The following is a 27,998-nucleotide window of genomic DNA, read 5'->3' as shown; positions in this document are numbered from 1 at the left end:
TCTAAAAGTATATAAAAACATTTATTCATTAGGAAACCAGGAGACTGGCAGACATATATTCCAGTGAAAGCAGCTCAATTCAGTTCAGTAAGGCCCGGGTAAGACAAATGCTTTACACCATAAAGACCATCCTATATTAAAAAGACAAGAGAATAGGCAAAAACAGCATTTTACAAGGGAACTTTTACAAGGGAAGGGAGTTCAAGGTCACCTCACAAGACACCCTGCACAGCAGGGAAAGGAACGGGCAAGACGAATGACCTCCTAGGGCCTGTGCCTTCGAGGAGGTGCTCGGCGGATGGGGGTTGTTTTCTTGGGGGTCTCGTCTTCGGTCATCTCTGCTAGAAGCTCTATTCAGAGGATTGGAGGAGGAAGAAAAAGCTGAGTCACAAAGATGGTGAAAAGTAAATCTCCGAGAACAAGTGGGACAGCCCCAGACTAGGCCGCAGAAACAAAACCCAAACTGTGCCCAGAGGAACACACCTTGGGGGAGGGGGCGGAGATAATCCACACGCGGGACCCCATCACAACCGACCCCCCCTAAGCTATGCTCCCTGTGCGCCACATTCAGGAGGGAACATCCTACCTTCCTCGCTGGACTCGTCACTCGAGAAGACAATTCGGGGTTTCTTTTTTGAAACTTGCTGTTGGGTGCTTGGATGCCGACGGGCAGTGCGATGGAGCTCGGGGGTGACAAAGTCACCGTCTGATGAGGCTGCAGAGGCCAGATGCTGGCGCCGCTTGGAGACTGGAAAAGGCAGACACGAGTCCCCAAAACTCAAGCCTCTTGAGAGGAAGGCCTGGTCCCTCCACTTGTGGGGCTGCCTCACGTACCAGTGGATGGTTTCTTGGCTGAGGGGGCTCTCTGGCTACCCCCCTGGCCAATCTCAAGGTCTTCTGCTGCATCCAGCCCTCTGCTGTGGCAAACTCGAAGCTTCTGCTCAAATTCATCTATTACAGCCTGGAGGGGGGAAGAGATTAAGAACAGGCCTGGAAGGGGCACCTGGGGGAGCTCAGCCAGTTAATTGTCCGATTTTGGGTCAGGCCGTGATTTCACGGCTCTTGAGTTTGTGCCCTGCATCAGGTTCTGTGCTAACCGCTCAGAGCCTGGGGTCTGCTTCAGATTCTGTGTTTTGGTCTCTCTCTGTCCCTCCCCTACTCACGCTCTGTCTCTCTCCAAAATAAACATTAAAAAAAAAAAAAAAGCAGGCCTGGAAATGGCTATTTCTATGATGAAAAAGACAAGGCCTTGGAAAGAAAGACACGGTGAAAACATAACTGCATATCCCCGCGAGAGCCCAACCTGGCGGGGGGGCACACACTGCATGACTGCAAGTATATGACATTCTGGAAAAGGCAAAACTGTGGCAACAGTAAAAAGATCAGTGGTTGCCAGGGGTCGAGGGACAGAGGGTGATGGAGGAACAGGGGACTTGGGTGGTGGGACTACACTGTACGACACCAGTGACGGACACGGGCCTTTACACACGTTGTCCAAACCCACAGAATGAGTGCGTGACCCCTAAGGTAAACTATGGACTTTGGGTGATAATGATGTGTCAACACAGGTTCATTGATTGTCACGGATGTGCCGCTGCAGTGGGGGAGACCGAGCACGTGTGGGGGCAGGGCACACATGGAGGAACTCCACCTTCCATTCAGTGTTTGCTTGCGAACCTAAAACCGCTCTAAGAAATAAAGTCTGTTTTCAAAAAAGAGAAAAACAAAGAAAGAGGAACTGGAGACAGAAAGATCTGTTCTCGGCCGCGCTGTTACTTGGTTGCAGTCGAGCTGAGGAGAGGGGGGCAAGGCAGGTTCGGGCAGCGCAGCTGCACTCACCTTGCCCTCGGGCTTGGCTCCGCGGCGTAGCTTGCCCACAACCGACAGAAAAGCACTAAAGATGGACTCATCCAACAGTTTGTCCCCAAAGCAGTCAAAATTGTCCAGCATCCTGCGGAGGCCTCGCTCTGTGAGGGGCAGCTGAGCCACACAGTAGGCCAGGTCCCGGTACTGCCGTTCGGTCCTGCGGATGGCAAAGGCGTCTCAAGGGGCCGCGAGATGGGAGGGCCGGTGCCCCCCAGCCTCAGGGACGCCCCGGGAAGCCGGCGTACCGGGCCGTGCGGAAGCGCTGACACAGTTTCTCCACCAGGCTCTCCGTCTGCTTGTCCTTGGTGATGTAGGAGAGGAGCTGCCTGAGGAAGGGGACATGCGGATGTGTGGCCTCCCAGGGGCAGCTCTGTCCCTGTCACAGACAGTCCTGTCTTCCCCTAGCACCCGCCTTCTATCCGTCATCCTGCCCTCTTCCTAGACACTCAGAGAAAATCCAGCCCACCCCCCTGCGAAGTTCTCGCCGAGAATGGGAGTTTGTGACAAAAGCCGCCACCGTGTAGTGAAGACTCCTATGTGCTTACTGTCATGCTGGGAACTTTATGATACTGAATCCTCCCAAGAACTAAGGGGCAAGTGTCAGATGCCTCACTGTAGAGACGACGAGCAGACAGAGAGGTTAAGTTACTGCTGAAGGTCATACACTACAAAGCAGCAGAGCTTAGAGTTCAAATATAATCTGGGTCTGTCTGATTCCTAAGCATGTGTTGCATGAACAATGTGCCCCAAGGCTCAGAGAACCATACTTCATGATGGTGTGGAAAGGTTCTTCCTCCACCCCTCCCTCGGGGTCTGACAGGCGGCTGATGATATCTGGAAGGAGATTATAGATGGCATTGCCCTGTGAGAGAGAGAGTCATGTTATCAACACGGGGGTGTGCCTGCTCCCTTGGCAATAAGGCTTTGGCCGCCTCTCTGCCTCTCACCTTGTGGGAAAGCTCATTGAAGAAGTTCTTGGCCAGGGCAGCGATCTGAGGTACGGGGTCAATGAGCAGCACAGCCATCTCGCTCACCTGCCCCTTCACCTTCACCATGTCCTTTAGAATCAGGTGGGTCATCACCAGCCCTGCTGTTCTCCGCACCTGCTGAGCTGGGTCCCGGAGCCTAGGAGTGAAATCTTAAGTCACTGGCACCAACAGTGGGTTACACTTGGACACTGGTGGGAAAGGCCCTCAGCAGGAATGTTCCCCCCAACAACCTCTTTTTTTAAAGTAACCTCTCCCCTTAGCGTGGGGCCCAACTCAGGAACCCAAGATCACGCTCTACTGACTGAGCCACCCAGGTGCTCCTCTATCACTCCCTCTTAATGTGACATTCTAGAAGCAGTTAGAAAGCTGGGATTGGGGTAAGAGGCCAAGCTCAGAGCCAACGCTTTGGACAGAGGTGCCAATCCCTTTGGGGCCACACTTGGTGAAGGCCTGCGCCGGCCAAATACCAAGCAGATGTCAAGGTAATGCTGAAGACCAGAGAAAGAGTTTTAGTGATTCTCATCCTGACTGAACTACGGCCTCCCAGAGCTGGCGAGGCCTGCTCAAGTGTCGTGAGGGATCTCTCACCGAGCATACAGATGAGGTGTCCAGGGGTCCACTAGGTTGGGGAAGCGGATGGCCAGATCCCCGGTAGCAACCATGAGGTTAGACCGGACCACGGGCAGCGAGGACTTCTCCAGCATGGTGAACAGCAGCCGAAGCTGGGAGTCGCAGAAAGTGGCACTGGAGCCAGGAGAGGACCGTCAGGGAGAAGCGCCATACCCATCTTACCTGAGAGGGTGGTACTGCCCCCTGGCGCCCACCTGATCATGCAGAACTTGCCAAGGGCCAGGGACGCGGCTGCGGAGAGCTCCGGGTTGCTGTAGAGGCCCGGGTTGTTGCAGACTTTGAGCAGAAGTGGAACAAAGGCAGCCAGGATCTGTTTGCCTGTCGGAACAAGAGCTCTAGGTCTGGGCCAGGTTTTCTCGGCGGGGAGCAGGCCCCCCAGCATTTCTTCTTACCATCTAACAGCTCCTTCTCACAGATGCTGCGGATGAGTTCCGCCTCTGGGTCATCAGCGGCAGCGCCCGCCAGCCCCATCTCCTCCTCCATGGCAGAGTCAGAGCTTGCATTCTAATGGGGAAGAAACCAGGATCATGGCTTAGCCAAGACAGCACTCTTTTTTAGTTTTTTAATTTTTAACGTTTATTTTTAAGAGAGACAGCATGAGCAGGGGCAGAGGGAGGGAGACACAGAATCTGAAGCAGGCTCCAGGCTCTGTGCTGACAGCTCGATGTGGGGCTCAAACCCATGAAACGTGAGATCATGACCCGAGCTGAGGTCAGACGCTTAACCGAGCGAGCCACCCAGGCTCAAGACAGCGTTTTTAACTCCAGCCTGTGTTTCATTTTGCGGGAATGCATCTGGGGAAAGGCAGACTCTGTAAAACCGTTCCTACAATGTTCAAATGTGTCTGTAAAGAGGAACGACACCTGAACTAATAAACAGGTAAAACACTAGGTCTTTGTACTTTTGCTTTTAAGTTGCCAAATGTGAACTGGCAAATTCCAAGTGAAACAAATGGCATGATTTTCAAGTTCCTAAAGCACATTCCCACGTCTCTGAACTCATCCTCACAGAAGCGCGTCATTTCCTGTATACAGTCAATAAACGGATCACATGGACAATGGTTCAAGGTCACAGAGGTCAGACCTAATTCCACTGCTGCCAGACACTCCGTGTCTTATTTGTTTGCAAGACATCACTGCCTCTAGTGGGGAGAACACAAGTTCCCCATCAGGGCAGGCGCCGTACCAGGGCTGATGGGAAAGGGGGTGTGTGTGTGTGCTTATTCCCACAAGTGGTGCCTCAGGTGGAGCCGAGCTTTCATGCCGAGGGCCCGAACTCGGCACTCTGCTTCCCTAAACCTTCCTGGGTGATCACCAACAGATGCTCCATCTGTGTTCTCCCCGAGCTTTCCCAGAGTTCCAGCAGCAAGGACCTAGCGTGTCTTCCACATTTAACAGTGGAAAAGCAGAGGTTCCCACAAGGAAATGTGAGTGACCCAAGGTCATGAAGTAGGTCCGGGAAATGCTTGTGACACAAACCCAAATGCACAGCCGCTCCATTCACCTTCTCCTTGGGACCCTTAGTCTTCTGCTCCTGTTCTTCCCGAAGAACCCGGCGCCGACAGAGCTCTCCGCTCACTGCCTGTTCCAGGTGTACCAGCTGCTGCAGAGCCACATCTCCAGCCAGGGACAGCAGGTTCATCAGCAGGAAAGTGGGGAGGGTGGGGGCGTCCTCTGGAGGGGGGAGGGGAAAACAGGGAGGAAAAGGCAAACTTACGTCTCACACGACCCTGCATCCTGTTCTGGTGGTGGTGTTTTGTTTTTTTTAAATTTTTAATGTTTTATTTTATTTATTTCTGAGAGAGAGAGAGAGAGACAGCATGAGCAGGGGAGGGTCAGAGAGAGAGGGAGACACAGAATCCAAAGCAGGTTCCAGGCTCTGAGCTGTCAGCACAGACCCTGACGCGGGGCTAGAACCCACGAATCATGAAATCACGACCTGAACCAAAGTTGGATGCTTAACCGACTGAGCCACCCAGGCGCCCCTGTTCTGATGTTTTGATGGCTCTGCTTCTTGCTCATGTGCCAAACACAAGCTGGCAAAGGAGATGGAGACGGGGGACAGTGGCAGTGATTGGCCCAGTCTGAGAGACAGAAATGAGACAGTTTGGTCTGCCGACGGTCAGGGGGTGCTGCCCCCTGGGGACCCTCTTGCCTACTTACTCGGGCCCTCCTGGGTGGCATTCTTCTCCCCCAGCTTCTCCAGGGCCTGCTTTGCACAGCCCTGCAGTATCTGGGCACAGATCACCTCGGGGCCCTCTGCCAGCTGGTAGATGAGGGTCACCGCCACTTCTTTGAATGGGATCCAGAGTGGGTCTGGGTGGACAAAGCCTGCAGAGAAGAAGGGAGAAGTCACCCACTGCGGACAAAGGACTCAGTTCTATCCAAGGACTTCATGGTAGCTCACCTTTTGTGACCACATCCTGCAGTCGCTCAAACAGCCTATGCTGCTGAGGCAGCCGGAAGGGAGGGTGACGTCTGCTCAGAGAAGGCTGTCGAGAATAGAAGAGACAGAACATGGGTACGCGCCGAGAGTGGTAAGGGGGCCGCCACTCTCCTTGGTCTGGAGACCCCACATACCTTTCTCCTGTCAGAGATGTTGGCAATGGCCTGGCACACCTGCTGGGCTAGCCGGTAGTCCTGTGGGAACTTCTCATCCAGCCCTATGCTCACCAGAGTGTCTAAGTTGCTTCCCACGATTTCTGGTTTTCCCCTAGGAGAAGGAAGCCACAGAGTCAGAGCTAGTCTGGGACGGGACTCCGTAGGGGAGGATGCCCAGGCGGGGTAGGTAACAGCACTCGGTGCAAGGCGAGAGCCTTGGAGCAGACAGTAGAGACTCTGACCCAGGGCCGGCCCCTCGGAACCCCTCCTGTTGCACCGAATCCTGGTAGTTCTGCTGTGTGGGGTGCGGATGGGAGGGGGGTGCAGGGGGGGCGTAGGGGGGGGCGCTGGTACTCTATTTTACTTTTCATTTAGGTAGCGGACTCATGCGCACAATTCGGCTGGGCCTGCCTGCCGTTACTGAAGGAAAGGGAGACTTCTCAGAACCTTCCCTTCCCCTCTCATTCCTCCTGCCTGTCTGGATCTGGGCCTCACCGTGCCATCATCCCGAGAAGCATGACAGAGGAACAGCGCTCCAGAGGAGAGCAGGGGACCTTCGCGGTCGCCCGCTCCCACAGCAGCTGGGTCACTGCCGGTTTCAATTCATCCTTCTGCACAAACTCACAGAGCTGAAGAGAAAAGAGGAAGGGCTCAGGCCAAAAAGTACCAATTTCCCCCAATCCTTAGTCCACTTCCCTGAAGAGAACGTTAAAAGCCCCAAGTGGGTAAAAGCAATACTTAAACAGCAAAGGAAGAGGGAGGCTCGAAATGTAATGTCGGGGTTTGGGGACATACTTGCACCTCCGTCACTTTTCTACCCTGATGTCTTCAAAACTACATTTATTAATGGGGCGCCTGGGTGGCTTAGTCGGTTAAGCGTCCGACTTTCGCTTAGGTCATGATCTCGCGGTTCGTGGGTTCAAGCCCCGCGTTGGGCTCTGTGGTGACTGCCAGCTCAGAGCCTGGAGCCTGTTTCAGAGTCTGTGACTCCCTCTCTCTCTGACCCTCCCCTGCTCACGCTGTCTCTCTCTCCTAGAAATAAATAAAAAATATTAAAAAAAAAACAACTACATTTATTAAGACGACATACTGAAGTCTGTGTGAGTCCATGGTTCTGACTACATTCTGGAGATTTCTAGTAGCTGTTGTTGCTGTGACCACAACTCAACACGTCTAAAATGAAGGCTCCATCTTCCCTTGCCTTTTCATTTTGCCCAGGGCACCAACACTCTTGGTCATGTAGGCTTAAAACTTTACAATCAGTTCACTTTTTCTCCACTTAATCTTATCTATTTTCCCTTTAATACCTATCTTCCATTAAGTGCAATTCCATAGCTTTTCCTCCCAGCCCTAGCCCCTTGACGCTGCACTTACAGAAGGCCCGGAGACCTTCTGGTCCCTAGGCTCCGCTCCAAGCAACACATATGTTCCTGTTGGACCCCAACAGTCTCCCAAACATCTACTTCATCACGCCACACCTCTGCTCATCATTTAGAAATAGCTCTCATTTGGAGCACTTGGATGGCCCAGTTGGTTAAGCATCCGACTTCGGCTCAGGTCATGACCCTGTGGTTCATGAGTTCAAGCCCTGCGTTGGGCTCTGTGCTGACAGCTCAGAGCCTGGAGCCTGTTTCAGATTCTGTGTCTCCCTCCCTCTCTGCCCTGCCCCTGCTCATGCTCTGTCTCTCTCTTAAAAACAGCAAAGGAAAGAAAGGAAGGAAGGGAGGGAGGGAGGAAGGGAAGAAAGGAAGGAAAGAAAGGAAAGAAAGGAAAAAAAAAGGAAAGAATAGAAAAGAAAAGAAAGAAATAAAGACAGACAGAAAGACAGAAAGACAGACAGACAGACAGACAGACAGAAAGAAAGAAAGAAAGAAAGGCTCTCCTTTGCCTACAGTAGGGGCTCTGGACTAGGAGCTAGCCTGACATTTCAGCCCAGCAGCTGCCACCAGGCTCCTCCTTGAGAAAAATGTGGCTGGTGGCAGTGCTCCACCTAGTGGAAGCTGTTGGTCAGCACCACCTCCACCTCTGTCTCCAAATACTTGAACTTCAAAAGCAGACCCGCCTCACTAAAATGTTGACCAGCAAGGTGAAAGTCCCAGACTTGTGAAAGGCATTCAGGGACCTTTACAATTCAGTTCCAACCTATACTCCCACTTTATCTTTTGCAGATAACCATTTCCAGCCAGAACATGATCTTTTTCATTCCGCAACTTTCTGTTCTCTTAAATGGCTTTCCATCTACATGCTCCCTCCTCTCTGATTTTCTACATCCTGCTCATCAAGACCCTGCTTAAGTCCTAGCACCTCTAGGAAGCTGTCCTCGACCATCCAACCTCACCCTGCTCTCCCGTGCACTCAGGACTCAGCAGGGTAACATACAAGCAATGAGTATGTTTTCTGGAGCTCTTACTGCCTGAGTCTCTGCCACTAACCAGCTGTGATTAGCCAAGTTTCTGAACCTCTCAGTGCCTTAAACTTCTCACTGTAAAATGTACACTAACAGTATGACCTCCCAGGTTGTTGTGAGGACCATACAAGTTCACAGGAGCAAACTGCTAAAAACAGTGCCTGGCGTGTCATCAGCGTTCTATTAACATTGCTGCTTCATCCATTACCTGAGCTCCATTTTTCTGGCACGGAATTATCTATGTGTTACATCGTTCTGTAACTGCTTTATGTTTCTTGGCTACTCATTATACTCTTGGTTCCTTTTAAGTTGGGAACTTGAAAACAATCTTATACTTTGTGGGGCTGAGTAAACTGCCAAACACATAGTAATCACTAACACTTGTTGGATAAACAAAGACAGTAGAAGTAAGGGGGCGCCTGGCTGGCTCAGTCAGAAGAGCGTGTGATTCCTGATCTCGGGGTCATGAGATCGAGCCCCATGTTGGCTGTAGCGATTGCATAAACAAAAAAACAAGAAAGGAAGAAAAGAAAAAGAAAAGAAAGGAAGGAAAGAAAAGAAAGAGACTTACAATTTCCTCCAGACACTGGATGGTCCCAACTGAGGCATCCATTAACAGCAAAGAGAGATTCTGAATCAAAGTCTGGGCCTTGGCTCTGTAGGAATAGCAGAGAGCAGAGATCAGAGATCATTAAACACTGGCAAGTTAAGCCTGGCAAACAGATTAGGGCTATCCTGACACTGGTAACAGTGTCAGATAACTTCACTGAAGTCCAGCCCTGCCCTGAGCCCTATTACAGAATCAGGACTCCCCTAGAAGGATGCCCCTGCCCCCCCGCCATTCCCTCTAGAAGACTCCAAACGTCCTCGGAGAAGCTGACCCCGTTAAAGCTGGCAAAGGCAAAGGTACCACATATACCTGGCAGAGTCCCCTTTGGGGTTGAGGTAAAGTTGGCGGTAGGCATTAAGCACAGCTTCCCGGACACCAGGCTCCTTAGACCAGATGAGAGGTAGCATGCGACGTACCCCGAACAGGGCCTGAGGTACCCCAAATTGGAACACCATCACAAAGAACTCAATCACCTCCTGCACCACTGAGAGGAGAGACAGGAATGTCACTCATCAGCTTGGCAAAAGTCCCCCAATACTTAAAGATAGGACCTTTCTTAGTGTAGCAACGTCCAAATGGAAGCTTTGTCCATTTTCCTTGAGAATATCAACTCCTAGACGGACCTATCATGAAATACTGTATGCATAACATGTCTGCTCCACAGAGCTATACAAACGGAAATAAAGAATCCTTGCCTTTTGAAGGAGCAGATAGTTACCAATAAAATACGGACAAGACTGGCTTTTCCAACCGTAAGACCCAGTCCTTACAGAGAGGGGAGCCGACGTTACCTGTAGATGTATTTTCATACATCATCCTGCTGATGATGCTAATGGCCTCTGTAATCTTCAGAGAGAAGCTGTAGGCATCCTGCAGATACTGCACCAGCATCTCCTGCTTCACCAGCTCATCGTTTTCCCTGGATTTCACAGGCTCTGACACACTGGGCTTTTCTCTCCCATCTGTCTGTCCTGGGCCCACGTTCCCTGCAGACCCCTGGGCATTCTCCTGTGTGGAAGCTGCTGGGCCTAGGAGTTAGAGAATTATAGGACGGTTATTGTTCGAGGGGTATGGGCAAATCCATCGGCTACAACATCCCTGGATATTTCTTTCCACAATGGGAGGGTGTACACTTAGAACCTACTCTAAAATGTCTTGGTTCATTTCTCAAAAAAATTCCTAACATCTTCTATGGTTTGGAAGTACCCTTTCACGTCATATGACTATCAATCTTAGGCCCATGGGCTGTATCCATTCCAGAGCAGTGCCAGGCCAGCATCTGGCATAAAGTAAATAGCCCACGGATACTAGTTGAAATGTTTTGTTTGCTACTTAAAGAAGGAAAAGAATTACCTTTGAAGACAGTCTCCAAGAGATTTAGGAACCTGGTCTCCTCTGACTCCTCTGGATCCATATGACTGAAAGGCTCAGACTCCTGGAAGTGGCGCCTGGCTTCTTGAGTGAGAACGATGGCCTGTCTGGAAGAGCATCCACCAGTCACCAGCTCGGCACCCAAAGAGGGTCACTGGAGCCTTTGGTAATGGAGTCTACCTCATCATTACATCAGGAACCTAGACTTTCTGCTCCAAAGAAAACACTTCTCATGCTTAAGACGTTGAGAAATGGGGCATCTGGATGGCTCAGTCGGTTAAGCATCCGGCTTCAGTTCAGGTCATGATCTCAGTTTGTGGGTTTGAGCCCCTTGTCGGGATCTGTGCTGACAGCTTAGAGCCCGGAGCCTGCTTCAGATTCTGTGTCTCCCTCTCTCTCTGCCCCTCTCCTACTAGTACTCTGTCTCTTTCTCTCTCAAAGATAAATAACATTTAAAAAAATAATTGAAAAAAAAAGAAGAAGCTGAGGAGCCTGGTTGGGATTGTCTCTCCCTCTGTCTGCCTCTCCCCTGCAGTCACACACACTCTCTCTTTCTCAAAATAAATAAATGAACAGTAAAAAAGAAAAAGTTAATTCTAGGGGTGCCTGGGTGGCTCAGCCGGTTGGGCTTACGATTTCGGCTCAGGTTGTGATCTCATAGTTTTTGAGTTTGCACTCTGTGCTGGGCTTTGTGCTGATGGCTCAGAGCCTGGAGCCTGCTTTAGGTTCTATATCTCCCTCTCTCTCAATAATAGATAAACATAAAAAAAAAAAGTTGGAGGCGCCTGGGTGGCTCAGGCAGTTAAACGTCCAACTCAGGTCAGTGATCTCACGGTTCGTGAACTGGAGCCCCGTGTCGGGCTCTGCACTGACAGTGCGGACCCTGCTCAGGATTCTCTCTCCCCCCCTCCCTTATTCTCGACCTCTCCCCAGCTCATGCTGTCTCTCAAAATAAATAAACTTAATACAAATAAATACATAAATACAAACATAAATAAATAAGCTAACTCTAAACCTAAAAAGGTCATTAGAGAAAATCTCACTCTCTCACGTACTTGTAACTAGCCTTTGCAAGCAGCTGATGGATGCGTCCCTTCACGTCTTCAGCGCTCTCTGTACCGGCAATCACCACAGCAATCTCCTCTTCTTCCCGGGGAAGCTTCAGCAGCTGCTGCACAGTAGACCTCAACTCCGGAAGCATGGCTTCCCACTCCTCCTCGGGGTCCAGCACTGCAGCTGAATGAGGAAGTCTCTCTTAGACCCTTTCTTGGAGTTTCTGATGGCAGGGAGCAGGATGTCTAGGTGAGGAGTCCTAGGCAGTAACTACTTACAAGCAGCTGCAGTTCGCCTCTGAGCCCTCATCTCTTGTAATTTCTGGGTTTCCTTCTGCAGTGGTCCAGCAAGGTCAGTGTCACTAAGCTACCAAGGTAAAATGAGTGTCAGGGTCATTAAGTCACATAATTTCATTCCTGTCTCCATTTATTCCTTCTCTTTTGGGTAGATCGAGCCTACTTACCTTGCAGGAAAAGGGATTATTGGCAAGAAAACTGGCCAGCAGCTGAATGGCATTTTTACATACTAGCACTGACTTGTCTGCCAGACGTCCCACCGCTAGGGCCACCACTGCTTGGAAACGTGTCAGGGGCAGAGCCTGTGTGGGGTAGGAGGAGAAGGGTGAGCTCACCTACCACATTATCCATTCCGTTCATCGTATTCAAGATGATCTTGAAGTACACTCTACGTGAGACTGAGAGTACTCTTTCTAAAGAAACTTTTCTATGGGATATAAAATAGTTACTCTTTGTCGCAGTTAAGACATAGTATAGTCCTTAAATGCAGCCAAGCATCCTTGTCTTTAGTAAAGGAAGACCTTTATTAACAATGTGAATTCTAGACTCTCCGATGAGACACGGGGTTCCTCTTTTCTTCAGCCTGTCTACAAAATACTGTATGTCTTTATCATGCAGAAGTTTATGCACCTTCTGCTGGACGATTCGGGTAAAGAGCTGCAAAACACGGCTCCGTACAAAGGAGTTGACGTCGTGGCCATGGGCTTGCAAGGTGTCCAAGAACTGGTCTCTGGTGTCTCGGGCTGCTTCCTCCAGTTGATCACCATTGAGAACCTGCAGGACCATCTCCGCCATAGCTGCCAGCACAGCGTTGCGCATCAGGTAACTCTACGGGAGAAATGGGCTGGTCTGAGGCTCCTCACTCCAAAGCTAACTCTCCTCGGGGCACCTGGGTAGCTCAGTCGACTAAGTGTACGACTTTGGCTCAGGTCATGATCTCACGGTTCACGAGTTTGAGCCCCACGTCGGGCTCTGTGCTGACAGCTCAGAGCCTGGAGCCTGCTTTGGATTCTGTGTTTCCCTCTCTCTTTGCCCCTCCCCTGCTCACGCGGTCTCTCTCTCTCAGAAATAAATAAAACGTTAAAAAAAAAGCTAACTCTCCTTTCCCCAAACTCTTGGGCCTGTCCAGGCACGAAGAAGGGGCGAGGCCTTAAGTTAAGGGTAAGCTTGCTTCACTGACTTTTCCTGGTCAGTTGCCTAGGTATGCACCCCTGAGGTCACTGGAAAGGGCCTTGTCTGCTTGAGAATACAGGGACAAAATAAACAAGAGCCCCAATTTTTCCCCATAAGGCTCATCACATCTGTATATGTTTGAAAAGCATTAATTTCTACCTTTCATCAGAAGCCTCAAAGCCTTTGAACACCCCCTTCCCTCCCACTCCTTCTCACATTTTACTGACAAAGAATGAAACATGGAGAAGCACAAGTGAGCCCTAGGGTGCCAAGCAAGTCCACTGCAGAATGTGGGCAAGAGGGGTTGGGGGTTTCTGCCAGGCTAAAAGCGAGTTGATGGAGTCTTGCACAAGAAGTTACAGTACACTAGAGGACCTAGGAGACTGTCTTTGTCCTTGACATTCACCCTGGAGTGCCCTGCATCAGTGTGGGAGGCAGCCAGGCAGAAAGAACTGAGAGCTGGCACTGTTTAGAGAGCACAGGCAAGCTGGATGGTAGGAAGAAGAATGGAAGGAGCTTCGTCCTGATGAATGGAAGGGGCCCAGAACCATGGCTGAGTGACTCTCACTAGGCCTCAGGCGTGGAATTGCCATCCCCCTACCAGACATGGATAAAACGGACTAACACTGAAATGGAGATGAATAAATGGCTCTTTAGTCAATAAACTCTATCTGCTTCTCTGTAGGAAGAAACTGCCATTGAGTTATGCTTAGACACCCTGACTTCACGGGAAAGCCATCTTCTTTGTAAGAAACAGCCTTAAAATTCCCAGAAGAACCTGAGATTCCCAGGGGACCACCTACCTCTCCATCCAGATAATCCAGCAAAATGCACATGCTGGACATCAGGATGGCCGGGATGCGCTCTGCCAGTTCCGTCAGGAAGGCTGCAAAGCCCTTTGCCCCTGAGGGGTCCCGACTCAGCTCCTGGGGACACTTCTGTCCAATCTCTCTGTGCAGGAAACAAAGCACAGCCAGAGCAAGATAACTCAGTCCCCAGTAAGGGAAGTCTGGTATCTAAAATCTAAAGAAACCTAGTGTGTACAGACAATGTATTCCTAATCTTTCTTTCATCTTCCCCCAAGGGAGAGAACAGAAACTTAGACAAGAGTCACCTTACAATCTCTCCCACGATGCTCTTCATTCCATAATCAGTTGCCCACAGACTCACAGCCGCCACCAGTACTGGCGCCAGGTGTTCGAAGTGCTGCAGCATCTGGATGATCTTCACAGTGGCGCCTGTGGGAATACTAACCATGAGAAATGATGGGCCAAGTGAAAAACGCAGGGCAAAGCACTGGGCTAACTTACTGAGCATATGGTTATAACGTGTCAAAGCGACACCAAGCAGGCGTGTTATGGCTTCCCGGGTGGCGCGGTTCTTCTGGTGACTAATGGTGGGGTTCTCCAGGAGGCGGTAGCAGCAGCCAGTAACCAAACTGAGAAAAGGCAGGAGGGAGACGATGAAGTCAGGTGTGTGGATTCACCTGCACGGGGCCCTGGCGCATTCATTCTCCCTCTCGTGCCCTCAAAGTCAGGGTCTCCTAGCTTTCTTGAGTCTATCGATCAACATCTACACCAAGGCGCTGTGCTTTGCTGACCCTAGACAGGTGCTCTGTCCTTCAAGATTACCAACTTTCAGCCAGTTATGATACTTACACGGAACCCAAATAGGTGATAAAGGGTAGGAGAAAGTGACCAATGACTTCTCATGGTTAAACATCATGGTTAATTCAGTCCTCATCTTGGTCAACCTTTTAGCTGCACTGGATGCAGCTGATCACATCATTCTCCTGGAAACATACTTCATATGGCTTCCCAGATGCCAGACCGCCTTCCCCGGAGTATGGTGAGGATCCCTGCTCTCCTTTAGCTATCCTTACTGGTCTAGTAATCTCATTCAGACCTGGGGCATAAACACCATTAATATAAATACACTGAGCTCCCAAACAGGTGCCCTATCTCAGACCTCTCTCTCGTGCTCCAGATTTGCACATTCAACATTGGAACTGGGCAACATTGCTTGGATGTTTGATGAGCACCTCAATCTTTGTATACTCTCTTTGTATTCAAACTTTGTACTCTCTCTCTCTTTTTTAAAGCATTTTAGGGGCGCCTGGGTGGCTTAGTCGGTTGAGCGTCCGACTTTTGCTTGGGTCATGATCTCGCGGTTCGTGGGTTCGAGCCCCGCGTCGGGCTCTGTGCTGACTGCCAGCTCAGAGCCTGGAGCCTGTTTCAGTCTGTGACTCCCTCTCTCTCTGACCCTCCCCTCCTCACGCTGTCTCTCTCTCTCTCTCCTAGAAATAAATAAAACATTAAAAAAATATATTTAAAAAAAAAAAAATAAAGCATTTTAAAAAATGTTTACTTATTTTGAGAGGAGACGGTGGGGGGGAGGGCAAGGGAAGGGCAGAGAGAGAGAGAGAGAATCCCAAGCCCAGCTCTGTGCCGCCAGTGCAGAGCCTGATGTGGAGCTTGATCTCAAGAAATGTGAGATCATGACCTGAGCCAAAATCAAGAGTTGGTTGCTTAGCCCAATGGGCCAACCAAGCATCCACCTGCCCCCCTCCCCACCCTTTTTAAGGTTTATTCTGAAAGCTAAGGCCAAAACCCTGGGTGAGTCATCCTTGACTGCACTCTCCCTCAAATCTCACACACCTTGTCAGCTTATCCTGTGAGCTCTACCTTAAGGAAAAAAGTACAGAGTCCATCTGCTTCTCCCCATATCCACTGCTACTCCTGGATCTAAGCTACCATCATCTCTTGCCAAAGGTGGTTGCAGCAGCCTCCTAACTGGTCTCCTGCTTTCTTCCTTTCCCTTCATAGTCTGTTTCAATACAACAGCCAAGATCTTGTTAGAGCCCTGGTCAGACCACTTCACTGTCCTGCTCAGAACCCTTGCGTGGCCCCATCTCCCTGAGAAAATGCCGAAGTCACTGTGATGGCCAAGGATCTGCACAGTCGGCTCCCCGCTGCTTCTGGGATTTCACAGCCCATCCTCTCACCTGCTCAGCCGCCGTGTCTCTGGCCTCACCACTACCACCTGTGTGTGCCAGACACATGTTCTCCTCGGGCTCTCTGTACCTGCTGTTCTGTCCCTTGCCCCTGCTATTCCTCCAGATATTCTCGTGGCTCATATGGCCTCCTCTGGGTTTTTGCTCAAATGCCATCTCCTCAAAGAGGTCTTGCTAGAACAGCTGATTTAAGATCACAACTCTCTTCCATCAAACTCCGCATCCTCTCCTCTACTGTTCTCCACAGTAATAAACTATAAAACACACCATGTATTTTTACTTATTTGGCTCAGGTCATGATCTCACAGTTTGTGGGTTCAAGCCCTGCATCAGGCTCTATGCTAACAGCTCAGAGCCTGGAGCCTGCTTCGGATTCTGTATCTCCCTCTCTCTCTGACCCTCCCCTGCTCACGCTGTCTCTCTCTCTCTCTCACAGAAATAAATAAAAACATTAAAACAAAATCATCTTCTGCTCTATAATATAAACTCTAAGAGGGCAAAAACCTGTGTTTTCAGTGACCTTATGTAATAATACCAGCCATGCAGCCAGGAGATTCTCAGTAAATACTATGTCATGAATGAGCAAATGGGCATTAAAGAAACACAGGGCAGTTTCTAACATTTGTTATCTCCTTACTGACAACTCTGTGTTGAGCACACTTGTGTGTCTCACGTACTGCAGTGAGGCATGAAGTGCTCAGAAAGAAGACACATCTAGTGACAGAGCCCTCGTTCCTCACAGCTATGACCATCTTAACCACCCACCTGACAAATTCCTCTTCAATTACTGAGTGGTTCCACAGGTGACGAATGTCCAGCTGGAGCAGCTGCGTTAGAAGCTGAAGAATTGGTTGCCTCTCTTCTTCCCAGTCAAAGCCATGGACAGCCTTGGCCCGGGCTTTCTTCCCCTAAAAAGGGATCACGTATACATTTAGGGAAAAATAAGGAAACAGAGCGGGTCAAGATCTGTTAATCTGAGTGCCCAAACTATACAGCATTGAGATAAGGTAGAAGCCAACATGGCAGACATATGACGAGTTACAAAATATAAAAAGAGCTGCTTGTCAGGGATATGCTGTGACATTTTTGAGTACTTCCTCATAAACCCTAAATAAGGACAGACAGGATTCCCAGAATTATTGGACTCCTTCTTTCCCATCCATCCCCCAATCTCTCCAGGCCTCACGCTGAGTGAGCCAGGAAGTCCAAATCACCTTCCCAAGGTCCAAGTCCATGAGGCTTGTCTGGCTGCTCATGGTCTCGAAGGATTCCATGAGGCGTATCAGAGCATAGCAGTTCATTTTGAGAGCGTTTAGGTGGGCGCTCCTGTCTGACACACTCAGGGCTGCATCGTCCAGGACAGTGGGAAGTTCCTGGGAATGACGGGATACCACTGCGAGGGGCAGAGTCCAGAGTCAGCTTCATTCACCTTCCTCATCTACCCCAGCTTCCAAACACCAGGCACCAGCAGCCATCAGATTACCAAAGATCTGTGTTTCATCTCTCAGTGGCCACAACACAAGCCAAGTCCTTCGGGACCCCTGACCCCAAAACGCTGAACACACCCTGTCCCCACTCTCTCAGGCCAGCTACCCCAGTTTCTCCCTGGCAACTGGAAGAACCACCTCTATTAGAGAGAGGCAGCTCAAAAGTGGGACATACTTCGTGTTGGTCTGCCCTTACAGCGAACACACACGACTCTGTTATTGCCCACCAAGATTACAGACCTTCATAGGTCAAAGGTCCCCAGGCTTAGCCAAACCAACTGAATCACCACAGCCTTGATATCATCACGTGGCTGATAAAATGTAGGAAACAGTAAACAAACAAACAACAACCAACACCTTCCATCCCCTACCCCCTGACCCATAAACACCTTTCATCAGGAATTCCAGAGTATCTTCCTTGAGGCCAGGATCTATACTTCGAAAGTGACTATGAGGGAAAGAAAGTGTGGGGGGTGAGACAGGAAACTGCAGAGCCCATTCTAGATCAGCTCAAACCTGAAGAATCTAAGACTTCAACACATCTGTGAAATTGCTCAACTGAATAAATGTGGTGTGAAGTCGGGGTCAATGCTCATTAGTAGAGAAACCAGCACCCAGAAGCTTTATCAGTGAGCCTAGAATTTGGAAATTTCAGGACTAACATGCAACGCTAAGGGAAACAGCCATCAGGCAGGTGGTTCCTACTTACTGTAGGATGCTGTAGACAGTATCAAAGTGCTCCAGCATTGCCAGGGGCCCCTGAGCTCGGAAGGCAGCCTGAAATGCTACAAAGAGGAAAGAAACGAATCAACACAGAGGAGAGAGGTCTTTTTGGTAAATTCTATTCATAGCAGAAAATCGAGTTAATCACTTTTATTGGCTGAATACCAAAAAGAGACAGTTCATTTTTCAATGTAACCTATTAGAATGTTACACTTGTGTTTTATAACGAAAGATTTGAGTTTTACCACATCTGCGTTAGGTATTATTATGCCCATTTTATGGGAAAAGGAATTAAGTCTCGAGAGTAGTTGTGTGACTTGCCCAGCATGGCTTAACAGCAAACACAAACTCAGGATCTATTTTTTTAAAATTGTGAAATTACAAAACCGGCAAAAACAATAGACTTTTCTCGTACTTTTCACTCTAATAATGTTAACATCTTCTATAATCATGGCACGAGAATCTATAAGAAAGTCTACAGACCTTATCTGAAGTCTGTTAGTTGTTCTACTGATATTTTTTTTCTCGTCCAGGATCCGATCCAGGATCCCACAATGCATTCAGCTGTCATGTCTCCTTAGTCTCCTCCCATCTTTGTCTTTCACAATCTTGACACTTTTGAAGTCCTTCAATCTGGGTTTGTTTGCTATTTTCTCGTGATTAGATTGGGTTATGTATTTTTGGCAGAATGACCGGGAGCCTCCTTTGAAAGCATTATACCAAGAAGTACATGATATCCATGCCTTATTACTATGTTAACCTTGATTACCTGCTAGTGCTTGCCAGCTAACTCCCCTGTAAAGTAACTATTTTCCCCTTTGCAGCAAGTAAGTATCTTGCAGCAAGTAAGTAAGTTTCAAAGATAAGTTTCAAAGATACTTTGAAACTGTATAAACATCGTTTCTCCTCACATTTTGCCCACGAGTCTGTCCTTGATTCTTGTCTGCCACCGTTATTACTGAGGTGTTAGTACACGCTATATGATTTTTCTTTTTTCTTTCTTTAAAAAATTTTTTAAAGTAAACTCTATACCCAACATGGGGCTCGAACTTACAACCCTGAGATCAAGAGCTGTATGCCCTTCCAATTGAGCCAGTCAGGTGCCCCTATATGGTGATATTTCTATCCCCATCATTCCTTCTACACTTATTAATGGGAATCCTACTCTAAGGATGAGTAGTCCCTTCCCCCCCAATTATTTATTGAAATTGGAACAGATTCATGGATATTTCTTTTATTCTGTTTTAATCCATTCCTACTACTATTTATTTTGTTGCTTAAATGATCCCATCCTTGACCACTGGGAGTTCCTTCAACTTGGCTCTGCCTGAGGTCTGTTCAACATCCTCCCTCCACTTTTGCTCTCTTACTTTCTAGTACACGAAGTTCCAGGCTCATCTCGGACTTTCCCCTGGCCCAGTCCTGTAATCAACCATTTTCAACAGAGTCCTCATTTCTTTTGTGGAAGTATGGCATGGAGAAACCAAGTTCTCGGTACTAGTTCAGTTTACTGCTACTGTAGTGTATCACTGTATCTCTCAGTAGAGAAGAGCAGGGTATGTATATGTATATATATACATACCTCTGTATCTATTTTGATCTGTTTATATATTAAAAATATAGAGTTTACATACTATTTACATATTTACAAATAAGAGTTATATATTACATAAGGGTTCATTTACATATTAATCTTCTTATAAACATAAAGCAGCTTCAGAATTCCTACCCATATTCCTGTAAAAAAATATTTTAGTAACTTAACTTACAATAATTGTGTAAAGTTCTTTTTTCCAGAGTATATAGACAATTCCTTTTTTTTTTTTTTTAATTTGTGTGAGAGAGAAAGTGACTGAGTGGGGGAGAGGGGCAAAGGGAGAGGGAGAACCTTAAGATTCTTAAGATTAAATAAAAAAACAAACATTCAAAGTATTATTTTAAAAAAAGAATGAGAAACAAAGTGCAAGCTCTTTCGTGATCCTGCCTCCCTATCAACAAACCTCTGCCAACATCTTCCCAGTCTTTGCTGGAGTCTCAAGCAAAAAGCTAACCTGTCCCACTGCCCCAAAGATGTATCTCTTCTTTTTCACTTTTGGTTTTATCCTGCCCAGGAACTGATCTAATCCTGCCAACACACTTGGGCTTCCTTTCTTTATATATTTATTTATTAAAATTTTAAAAAAATGTTTATTTATTGACTTTTGAGAGAGAGACAGAGAGAGCGAGCACAAGTGGGGGAGGGTGGGAGACACAGAATCTGAAGCAGGCTCCAGGCTCTGAGCCGTCAGCACAGAACCCGACAAGGGGCTTAAACTCACAAACCGTGAGATCATGACCTGAGCTGAAGCTGGATACTTAACCCAATTGAGCTACCCAAGAGCCCTTTTATATTTTTATTTTTTAAGGTTTGTTTATTTATTTTGAGAAAGAGAGCACAAGTGGGGGGAGAGGCAGAAAATGAGGGAGACAGAGATTCCCAAGAAGGCTCTGCACTGCCATTGCAGAGCCTGATGCAGGGCTCGAACCCACCAACCAAACCCTGAGATCATGACTTGAGCCAAAATCAAGTCAAACACTCAACCGGCTGAGCCACACAGGTGCCCAAGGCCTCCCTTCTTTAAAATAAAACAAAAATGCTCAATGCCTTTCATTTGACTTTGCCATCATATCCTTTTTAATATTTATTTACTTTTGAGAGAGAAAGACAGAGTGCAAGTGGCGGAGGGTCAGAGAGAGAGAAGGAGACACAGAATCTGAAGCAGGCTCCAGGCTCTGAGCTGTCAGCACAAAGCCAGATGCAGGGCTCGAACTCATGAACCATGAGATCATGACCTGAGCTGAAGTCAGAAGACTGAGCCACCTAGGCGCCCCTATCATATCCTTTTTAAACTGTGTCTCCTCTTTCAATTTCCTGATCTCTTTCTGGGATTTACCAACCTAACAGCTATTCTCTTAAAGATTACCAACTACCCCCCCCCCTTTTTTAAATTACAACCAATGATTTTCTTGGTCCATATTATCTCTTTGATTCTTTGAAGCATTACCTACTGATCTAGAGTCAGACTGCTTTAGGTTTACATTTGGCTTGCACATTTACCCTGTCCAAGCTACTTAGCTTACCAGGTCTGTTTCCTCTTCTCTAAGTGGGGAATAATACGAGATTGCACATCATAGGGCTTTTCAGAAATTTTTGGGAAAGGTTAAGTAGAAATAATTCTGTGAAGCAGTCAGAACAATACTTAGCACAAAATGTAACTCAGTATATGTAAGCTATTTATCACTCTTTTCAAGTTTATTTATTTTTTGAGAGAGAGAGAACGAGTGAGCAGGGGAGAGGCAGAGAGAAAGGGAGATACAGAGGGAGAGAGAGAATCCCAAGCAAGCTCTGCACTGCCAGCGCAGAGCCTGATGTAGGGCTCAATCCCATGAACTGTGAGATCATGACCTGAGCCTAAATCAAGAGTCAGATGCTTTAACCAAATGAGCCACCCAGGCGCTTCAGCTATTTACCACTCTTTACAAACTTCCTTCCATAATGTGGGAAATATAGAAACATGGAGGAGAGAAAGACATAAGCACTGTTAACATGTACCTAAATTTTTTCCATCTATTTTCTATGCATAGTATTTCTGCTGTTGAGGTCATATCATGTATCCACTTCTCTGTTCTGCTTTTTCAAACTTAATATTATGGGGTGCCTGGGTGGCTCAGGCAGTTGAGCATCTGACTCTTGATTTTGGTTTAGGTCATGACCCCAAGGTTGTGGGACTCAGCCCTGCACTGGGCTCTATGCAGAGCATGGAGACTGCTTGGGATTCATTCTCTCTCTGTGTGTCTCTCTCCCCCTCTCCCTCTGCTTGTCTCCCCACTCACTCTCTCAAATAAACAAATAAAACTTAATTTTACAACAAGCATACTATAAAGTCTTTGTAAATAATTTTAATGGTCACATAATATTCCATCAAATACATATATCTTATTTATTATTCTTCTGTTGTTAGACATTACGGTGTATCTTTTCTTTTCCTTTTTTTTACTTTCTTTTTCTAATGTTTATTTTTTGAGACAGAGAGAAACAGAGTTATGAGTGGGGAAGGGGCAGAGAGAGAGGGAGACACAGAATCTGAAGCAGGTTCCAGGCTCTGAGCTGTCAGCACAAACTCATGAATGTCAAGATCACGATCTGAGCTGAAGCTGGAAATTTAACTGATTGAGCCACCCAGGTGCTCCTCTTTTCTTTTTATAGTAGGTTTCATGTTTAACGTGGGGCTTGAACTCAGGACCCTGAGATCAAGAGTTGCCTTCTCTACTGATTGAGTCAGCCAGGTGCCCCAGTTAGACAATATGGTATTTCTAATTTTTTTCCACTAAAACTCACATCTACTCCCTTGGTAAATCTGGGTTAAATCCAGCTGACTGCTTACTCCATTCATGTAATCACACAAATAAAAATGGCTTCACAAAAATATATAATCATGCTAACTATTCTCACTTTAAACTTATGACCATTAATCTCAAGTGGGCCCTTAGTATTTATTGGTAAGCCTGTTAAAAATTCCTAGGCCTACTCACCTTCTTCTAGGCAATTATTTCACACCTTTCCTCTGCTCATAAGATCAAGGCCTTCCTCCCCAACTTCCTCTTAGTTAAAGGCTTCATCTTCTATCTCACTGAGACAACAGAATCACATATAAGAGGGGCATGTGGGTAGCTCAAGTTGGTTAAGCGGCCAACTTTGGCTCAGGTCATTATCACACGGTTTGTGGGTTTGAGCCCCATGTCGGGCTCTGTGTGGACAGCTCAGAACCTGGAGCCTGTTTCAGATTCTGTGTCTCCTCCTCTCTCTGACCCTCTCCTAACTGCACTCTGTGTCTTTCTCTTTATTTTTTATTTTTATTTTTTTAAAAATTTTTAATGTTTTATTTCTAGGAGAGAGAGAGAGACAGCGTGAGCAGGGGAGGGTCAGAGAGAGAGGGAGTCACAGACTCNTCTGAGCTGGCAGTCAGCACAGAGCCCGACGCGGGGCTCGAACCCACGAACTGCGAGATCATGACCCAAGCGAAAGTCGGACCCTTAACCGACTAAGCCACCCAGGCGCCCCTGTGTCTTTCTCTTTAAAAAATAAACAAACATTAAGAGCCACACAGAAGAGAACTTCCAGCTGCCCCAAGATCTGTATTTCCCCTCACTACCTGCATCTGCGCCCAGCTACTCTGCCTTCTCTTTTGCTACTGCAGATAAACTGTCCCACCTCTAATAAAACCACCTCCCTGCTCCTCTGTGCACTCGATTACACATTCTCTTACCTACTAAAGATACTGCTCCAGCACTCTGTCCCCTCTCCCTCTTGCATCATCAACTTTTCCTTCTCTAACGGCTTCCATTCAGTACACACCCGTGTAATGCCACCCATCTTATAAAAAATCCTCTCAGGGCACCTGGGTGGCTCAGTCGGTTAAGTGTCTGACTCCTGAGTTCAGCTCAGGTCATGATCTCAGTCTGTAGAATCGAGCCCCGTGTTGAACTCTGTGCTTGGGATTATCTCTCTCCCTCTTTCTCTGCCCCTCCCCTGCTCTTGCTCTCTCTCAAAATAAGTAAGTAAACTTAAAAAAAAAAATCCTCCCTCAACTCTACCTCCTCCTCTACCACCACCCCATTTCTGTTATTCGTGAAAGCAAAACAATCAGGAAGAGTTTTCTAAACTCTGTCCTCCCACTTTCTCATAAACCCACCCATTCCAGTTAGGCTTTTGCCCACCCCACCTCTCTGAAAGCGCTTTCCCCAAGTTTGTAATCACCACACTGTGAAGTCCAGTAATTAATCTGCAGTTGAGCTTTCCACTTCTTTTTGAAACGAGTCTCTTACTTTAGCCTCCATTTAGTGCCTTCGTTCACTTTCTGCTCAATGACTGGTCCTCAGTTTCTCCTACCGGTTCTTTGTTATCTTTCCAGCCTCTAAATATTGGGCTGTCTCAGACCTTACATCTTCAAACTGCTTTTCGTCTCCATCTACACTCAAATTTCATGGCTTTAAATGCCCTCTGCATGCTGAATATTAAACTCCAAACATATAGCTGTAGCAGGCACCTCTCCCCGGACTCCACAATTCTACGACCAACAGACCAAAGCTGCTCCTCTCATATGCTACCCCATCTCAATAAACGGTAGCTCCATTCTAGTTGCTCAGATCCAAAACCCTTGTAATCATCCTAGATTCTTCTTTCTCTCACTGCGTAAATCCAAGGCAATCCACCAACAATCCTGTTGGCTCTACTTTTAACATCTATTCAGAACCTGGGGCGCCTGGGTGGCTCATTTGTTGGGCATCCAACTTCGGCTTAGGTCATGACCTCATAGCCCTTGAATTTGAGCCCTGCATCGGGCTCACTGCTGTTACCATGGAGCCTGCTTCAGATCCTTTGTACCCCCCTCTCTTTGGCCCTCCCCCGCTTGCACTCTTTCAAGAATAAAAAACAAAAACAAAAAACCAAAAAAACATCTATTCGGAACCTAACGTTTTATGAATAGCTCTACTGTTATCACTCCAGGCAAGGCAGGCTAGCCGGTACTACCGTATTACCCTCTCAGTCAGTCTCCCTGTTTCTTCCCTTGCCCGTCACACTCTTCTGTTCAATACAATAGTGATACTTTTAAAACATCAGACCGTATCATTCCTGTGCTCATACTGAAGCTAAACCTTTACCATGATCCACAAGACCCCAGATTAGTGCTTCTCCAACTTAAATGTGCATCTAGGGATGCTCTTAAATGGATTTTCAGATTCAGTACTCCTGGGATGGTTTTTATCTTGGATTTTTTTTTTCCTGATAAATTCCTAAATCACGATTCTAATTTGCTGGTCTGAAGGCCACATTGTGAGGAACAAGACTCTAGAATAATCTGCACCAAATCACATCTAACTTCTTTTTCCCTAGCTTACTCCACTCCAACCATATTGGCATTTTCCCACCCTCAGAGTCTTGGCACTGGCTTTTCTCTCTGCTTAGAAGGCCTCTGAGAATCTGCATAGTTCATGTCTTCCACTTTTAAGGTCTCTGCTCTAATGTCACTGATCTTTTCTGAACATCCAACATAAAATGCAGTTCCTAACCTGCGACACTGTATCTTGTTTATCTTGCTTACTTTTCTCCCTGGCACTTACAGCCATCTGACATCGTCCTTATTTATTTACTCCTTGTTGAGAACCTTGAGATGAATTTTGTCAACTTGTCTGTTGCGTTTACTGTTGTATCCCCAGTACCCAGAACAGTGCCTGGCATACAGCGTATTGTTAGTAAATACTTATTGAACAAATTAAATGATTTGATCTTGCAGAACTTACAGTTAGGGTACTAAACGCCAAAAGCGATGCAATTATTATAAAAAGAACTCTTAGAGTAATTATTCATTTAAAGAATGACGCATTATAATAGCTGAAGAATAATTTACTACATTGTGCAGCCTGTGCAACTGGTGATGCGTATGTCGACACAATACAGAAAAACAGTCTATCTCCACCATAGTGGATTCTGTTGACTTGCCAGCTACTGGTTGACCTCTACACTCTGCTTTCTTTGCAGAAATAGTGATATGTCTAGGTTTAGGGAGGCTCTTAGATAATAATATTTATCAATTTAGACAATCTGGGTAAATCCATATCCCTTACCAGTAATTAGTTAGGGAAATAGGCAAAATCCAATTCTGGCTAAGTCTGTTGAGAGGCTTCTGGTAAAGTTTTAAAAAAAGAAAGAAGAAAGGCAAAAGCGTAAGATTAAAAAAAAAATCACCTTTACTACCTCTGGACATCAGAGCAAGGAGCTGGCATCTAGCAACCCTGATGGCTAAGGGAGACAAGCTGGAGTTAAATTATCCAAGCTGCTGCATTAACCAACACTTCTTGTTGTAGGAAATAATAAATGAAGTACACTAGCGTCCCTCTCTTAACAGATGAGGAAACAGGTAGACAATAAGCAACCCGTCCAAGGTGAGAGTGGTAGAGCCAGGATTCAAATTCAGAGAGCGTGGCTCCAGAATCTTAATCTCTACTCTATATACCTCTGCCTCTCCAAAACAAGCTGGTACAAGACCACTTCCAGTAAGTACAGTGACATTACACGGTCTTGCTGCTAATGTATAAATTATCTTGTTCGTCTGCAGGTTTCAATGGGAAACTGCACTGTAGATATACTGTTCAGTGTTGTAGCTGTGTTTTTTTCCTTATGATTACTGCACATCCTTGGAAACAAGATATCTAGACTCTAAAAAAGTATTATCTGTGTCAAGCCCCACACATTCTGAGAAAGCTACGTTCTCCTAGAACTTTAAAATCCATCAGAACTTAATTTTGGCTCATGGTAAGAAGTACAGATCTAAAATAAGTTTTTCTCTAAAGAGTAGCTGTGTACACCAAGCCTCTTTTTTGAATGATTGAGAAAAGGAGGTCAATGTGTATACTCTATGTAATCCATCCCAAGCAATGCTAGGAGGAAAACAGTGAATAGGAAAGACACGTTCATCGCCCTCTCGGAGCTTAGTGGTGTAATGCAAAAGGCCAATAATATAATTACATGGGGGGTGGTTGTTCTGAAGCGCCAGGCACAGTAGCAGCTATGGAGTCTTACCTCTAAGCTGTGATGGAAGATGTCGGATGGACAGTACCTCTTGCACAACATACTGATTCACTCCTCCACTTTTCAACAACTCCTCTGGGGCTAGAGGGAGATGGAACTCATACATTTGGGGAGCCATCTTTCTGCCACTGGCTCACAGGGCTAGAAACCAAACAGCAAACAGGTCAAGGTCTATATCCAAGGCCTGTCTTTTTATCTGGTTCTGCTATTCCCCCGCCCTCCAATATATGACACTTATATCAAAACTTATACCACCGTGGTAACATTACCTTAAAAGGATGTGAGGCAACCCTGGACTAGAATCTAATTCTAGTTGTGACTCTGCTATTTGGTCATATCATGTAACCCCCTGAACCTCACCTGCACAACGGAGGTACCAATCTTTGATTATTTTACCAAGTTGCTCTGAGGATCAAATGAGTCAAAGGATATGAAAATGTTCAAGGAACATTTAAATATGCAAAGTGGTATATCAATGCATCAAGTTAGCATTTCCATTTTTATGGACAAAGCTTACGTACTGCTCACTCAAAGCTAGAGCAGTGGGCCAGCATGGGCTAGTGCGTGTCCTGGCGCCACAATGGGAGAGTATTAACATTTAACATCTATTTACTCGTGTCACGTTCTTATAAGACTATTTGAATATATCATATCTGATCTAGTTCTCCAAAAACCAATCTCATGGAATGCGTAATACTAGAACCCAATTTACAGATGAGGAAACTGAAGTTAAAAAAAGGTTAAGCGATTTGCCCATATTCCGTACGGATCTGTAAAACTGTTTCTACTGCATGTTACCGCCAGAACGTACGCACTGGAACTCCCTGCCTCTCGTATCGCAGCCTAATACCGCGTCATAGTGCCCCGTCCCCCGTCTTCCCAGTCTTTCACTCCCCGCTGCCCATTAACACCACACCTCGGAAAAGAACTTTACCCGCCGCTCCTCCGACTCAGGACGTAGGGCCGAAATGAAGGAAAAAAACAGGGCCTGCACAAGACGCACCAATCAGCACCGCGGCATTCAAGCGGGCAGAGAAACCGGCCAATCCCCGGCAGGCGGAGGTAAAAACCCGCCTCCGGGCCAGGCGCCGCGCGGGCAAAGCCACAAACGTAGAGTTCAAATCGCAACGGCCGCTAGGAGGCCAATCGCC

The 27,998-nt window shown here is 47.2% G+C and overlaps 1 protein-coding gene and 1 non-coding gene across 4 annotated transcripts; both read right to left on the bottom strand.

Moving 5' to 3' along the window:
* NCAPD2 (non-SMC condensin I complex subunit D2) lies at positions 1-27,931 on the bottom strand. 3 transcript variants are annotated; one of them, XM_039218392.1, is made up of 32 exons: positions 27,764-27,929; positions 26,839-26,988; positions 18,205-18,280; positions 17,885-17,943; positions 17,223-17,401; positions 16,774-16,916; positions 14,306-14,433; positions 14,110-14,233; positions 13,799-13,946; positions 12,453-12,650; positions 11,990-12,124; positions 11,805-11,892; positions 11,529-11,709; positions 10,456-10,580; positions 9,894-10,130; positions 9,412-9,586; positions 9,064-9,148; positions 6,581-6,714; positions 6,065-6,197; positions 5,892-5,976; positions 5,648-5,815; positions 4,989-5,158; positions 3,878-3,989; positions 3,680-3,803; positions 3,444-3,599; positions 2,814-2,991; positions 2,634-2,728; positions 2,112-2,192; positions 1,840-2,023; positions 835-961; positions 587-748; positions 1-350 (listed from the first exon to the last, which is right to left on the bottom strand). In XM_039218392.1, the coding sequence occupies exons 2-32, from the start codon at positions 26,963-26,965 to the stop codon at positions 265-267; spliced, it is 4,203 nt and encodes a 1,400-aa protein (XP_039074323.1). In that variant the 5' UTR covers positions 26,966-26,988; positions 27,764-27,929; the 3' UTR covers positions 1-264. The 3 variants fall into 3 exon arrangements, with proteins under 3 accessions (XP_039074323.1, XP_039074324.1, XP_039074325.1); XM_039218393.1 differs by lacking the exons at positions 17,885-17,943; positions 27,764-27,929 and having other exon boundaries at positions 26,839-26,977; XM_039218394.1 differs by lacking the exons at positions 1-350; positions 587-748; positions 835-961; positions 1,840-2,023 and having other exon boundaries at positions 2,111-2,192; positions 2,634-2,700; positions 27,764-27,931.
* On the bottom strand, positions 17,478-17,807 carry LOC120221158. Its single transcript, XR_005525743.1, has one exon. It is a non-coding gene; the product is annotated as a small nucleolar RNA U85 (small nucleolar RNA).
* Positions 27,932-27,998: the final 67 nt, after the last annotated feature.

This window comes from Hyaena hyaena, unplaced genomic scaffold (genome assembly GCF_003009895.1).
Source record: "Hyaena hyaena isolate Hyena2069 unplaced genomic scaffold, ASM300989v1 scaffold_760, whole genome shotgun sequence".
Classification (NCBI taxonomy): Eukaryota; Metazoa; Chordata; class Mammalia; order Carnivora; family Hyaenidae; genus Hyaena; species Hyaena hyaena.
This window is presented reverse-complemented; position numbering and strand designations above follow the sequence as displayed.

What these genes read in the sequence shown, in the direction of transcription:
- NCAPD2 (XM_039218392.1), bottom strand. Translation starts at nt 26,965, where the DNA reads ATGGCTCCCCAAATGTATGAGTTCCATCTCCCTCTAGCCCCAGAGGAG. An exon ending in TGCCACCCAGGAGGGCCCGA is followed by an intron (nt 5,159 to 5,647) that starts GTAAGTAGGCAA and finishes TCCCCCCTCCAG; the next exon opens with AGGACGCCCCCACCCTCCCC. An exon ending in ACACCTCATCTGTATGCTCG is followed by an intron (nt 2,992 to 3,443) that starts GTGAGAGATCCC and finishes TTTCACTCCTAG; the next exon opens with GCTCCGGGACCCAGCTCAGC.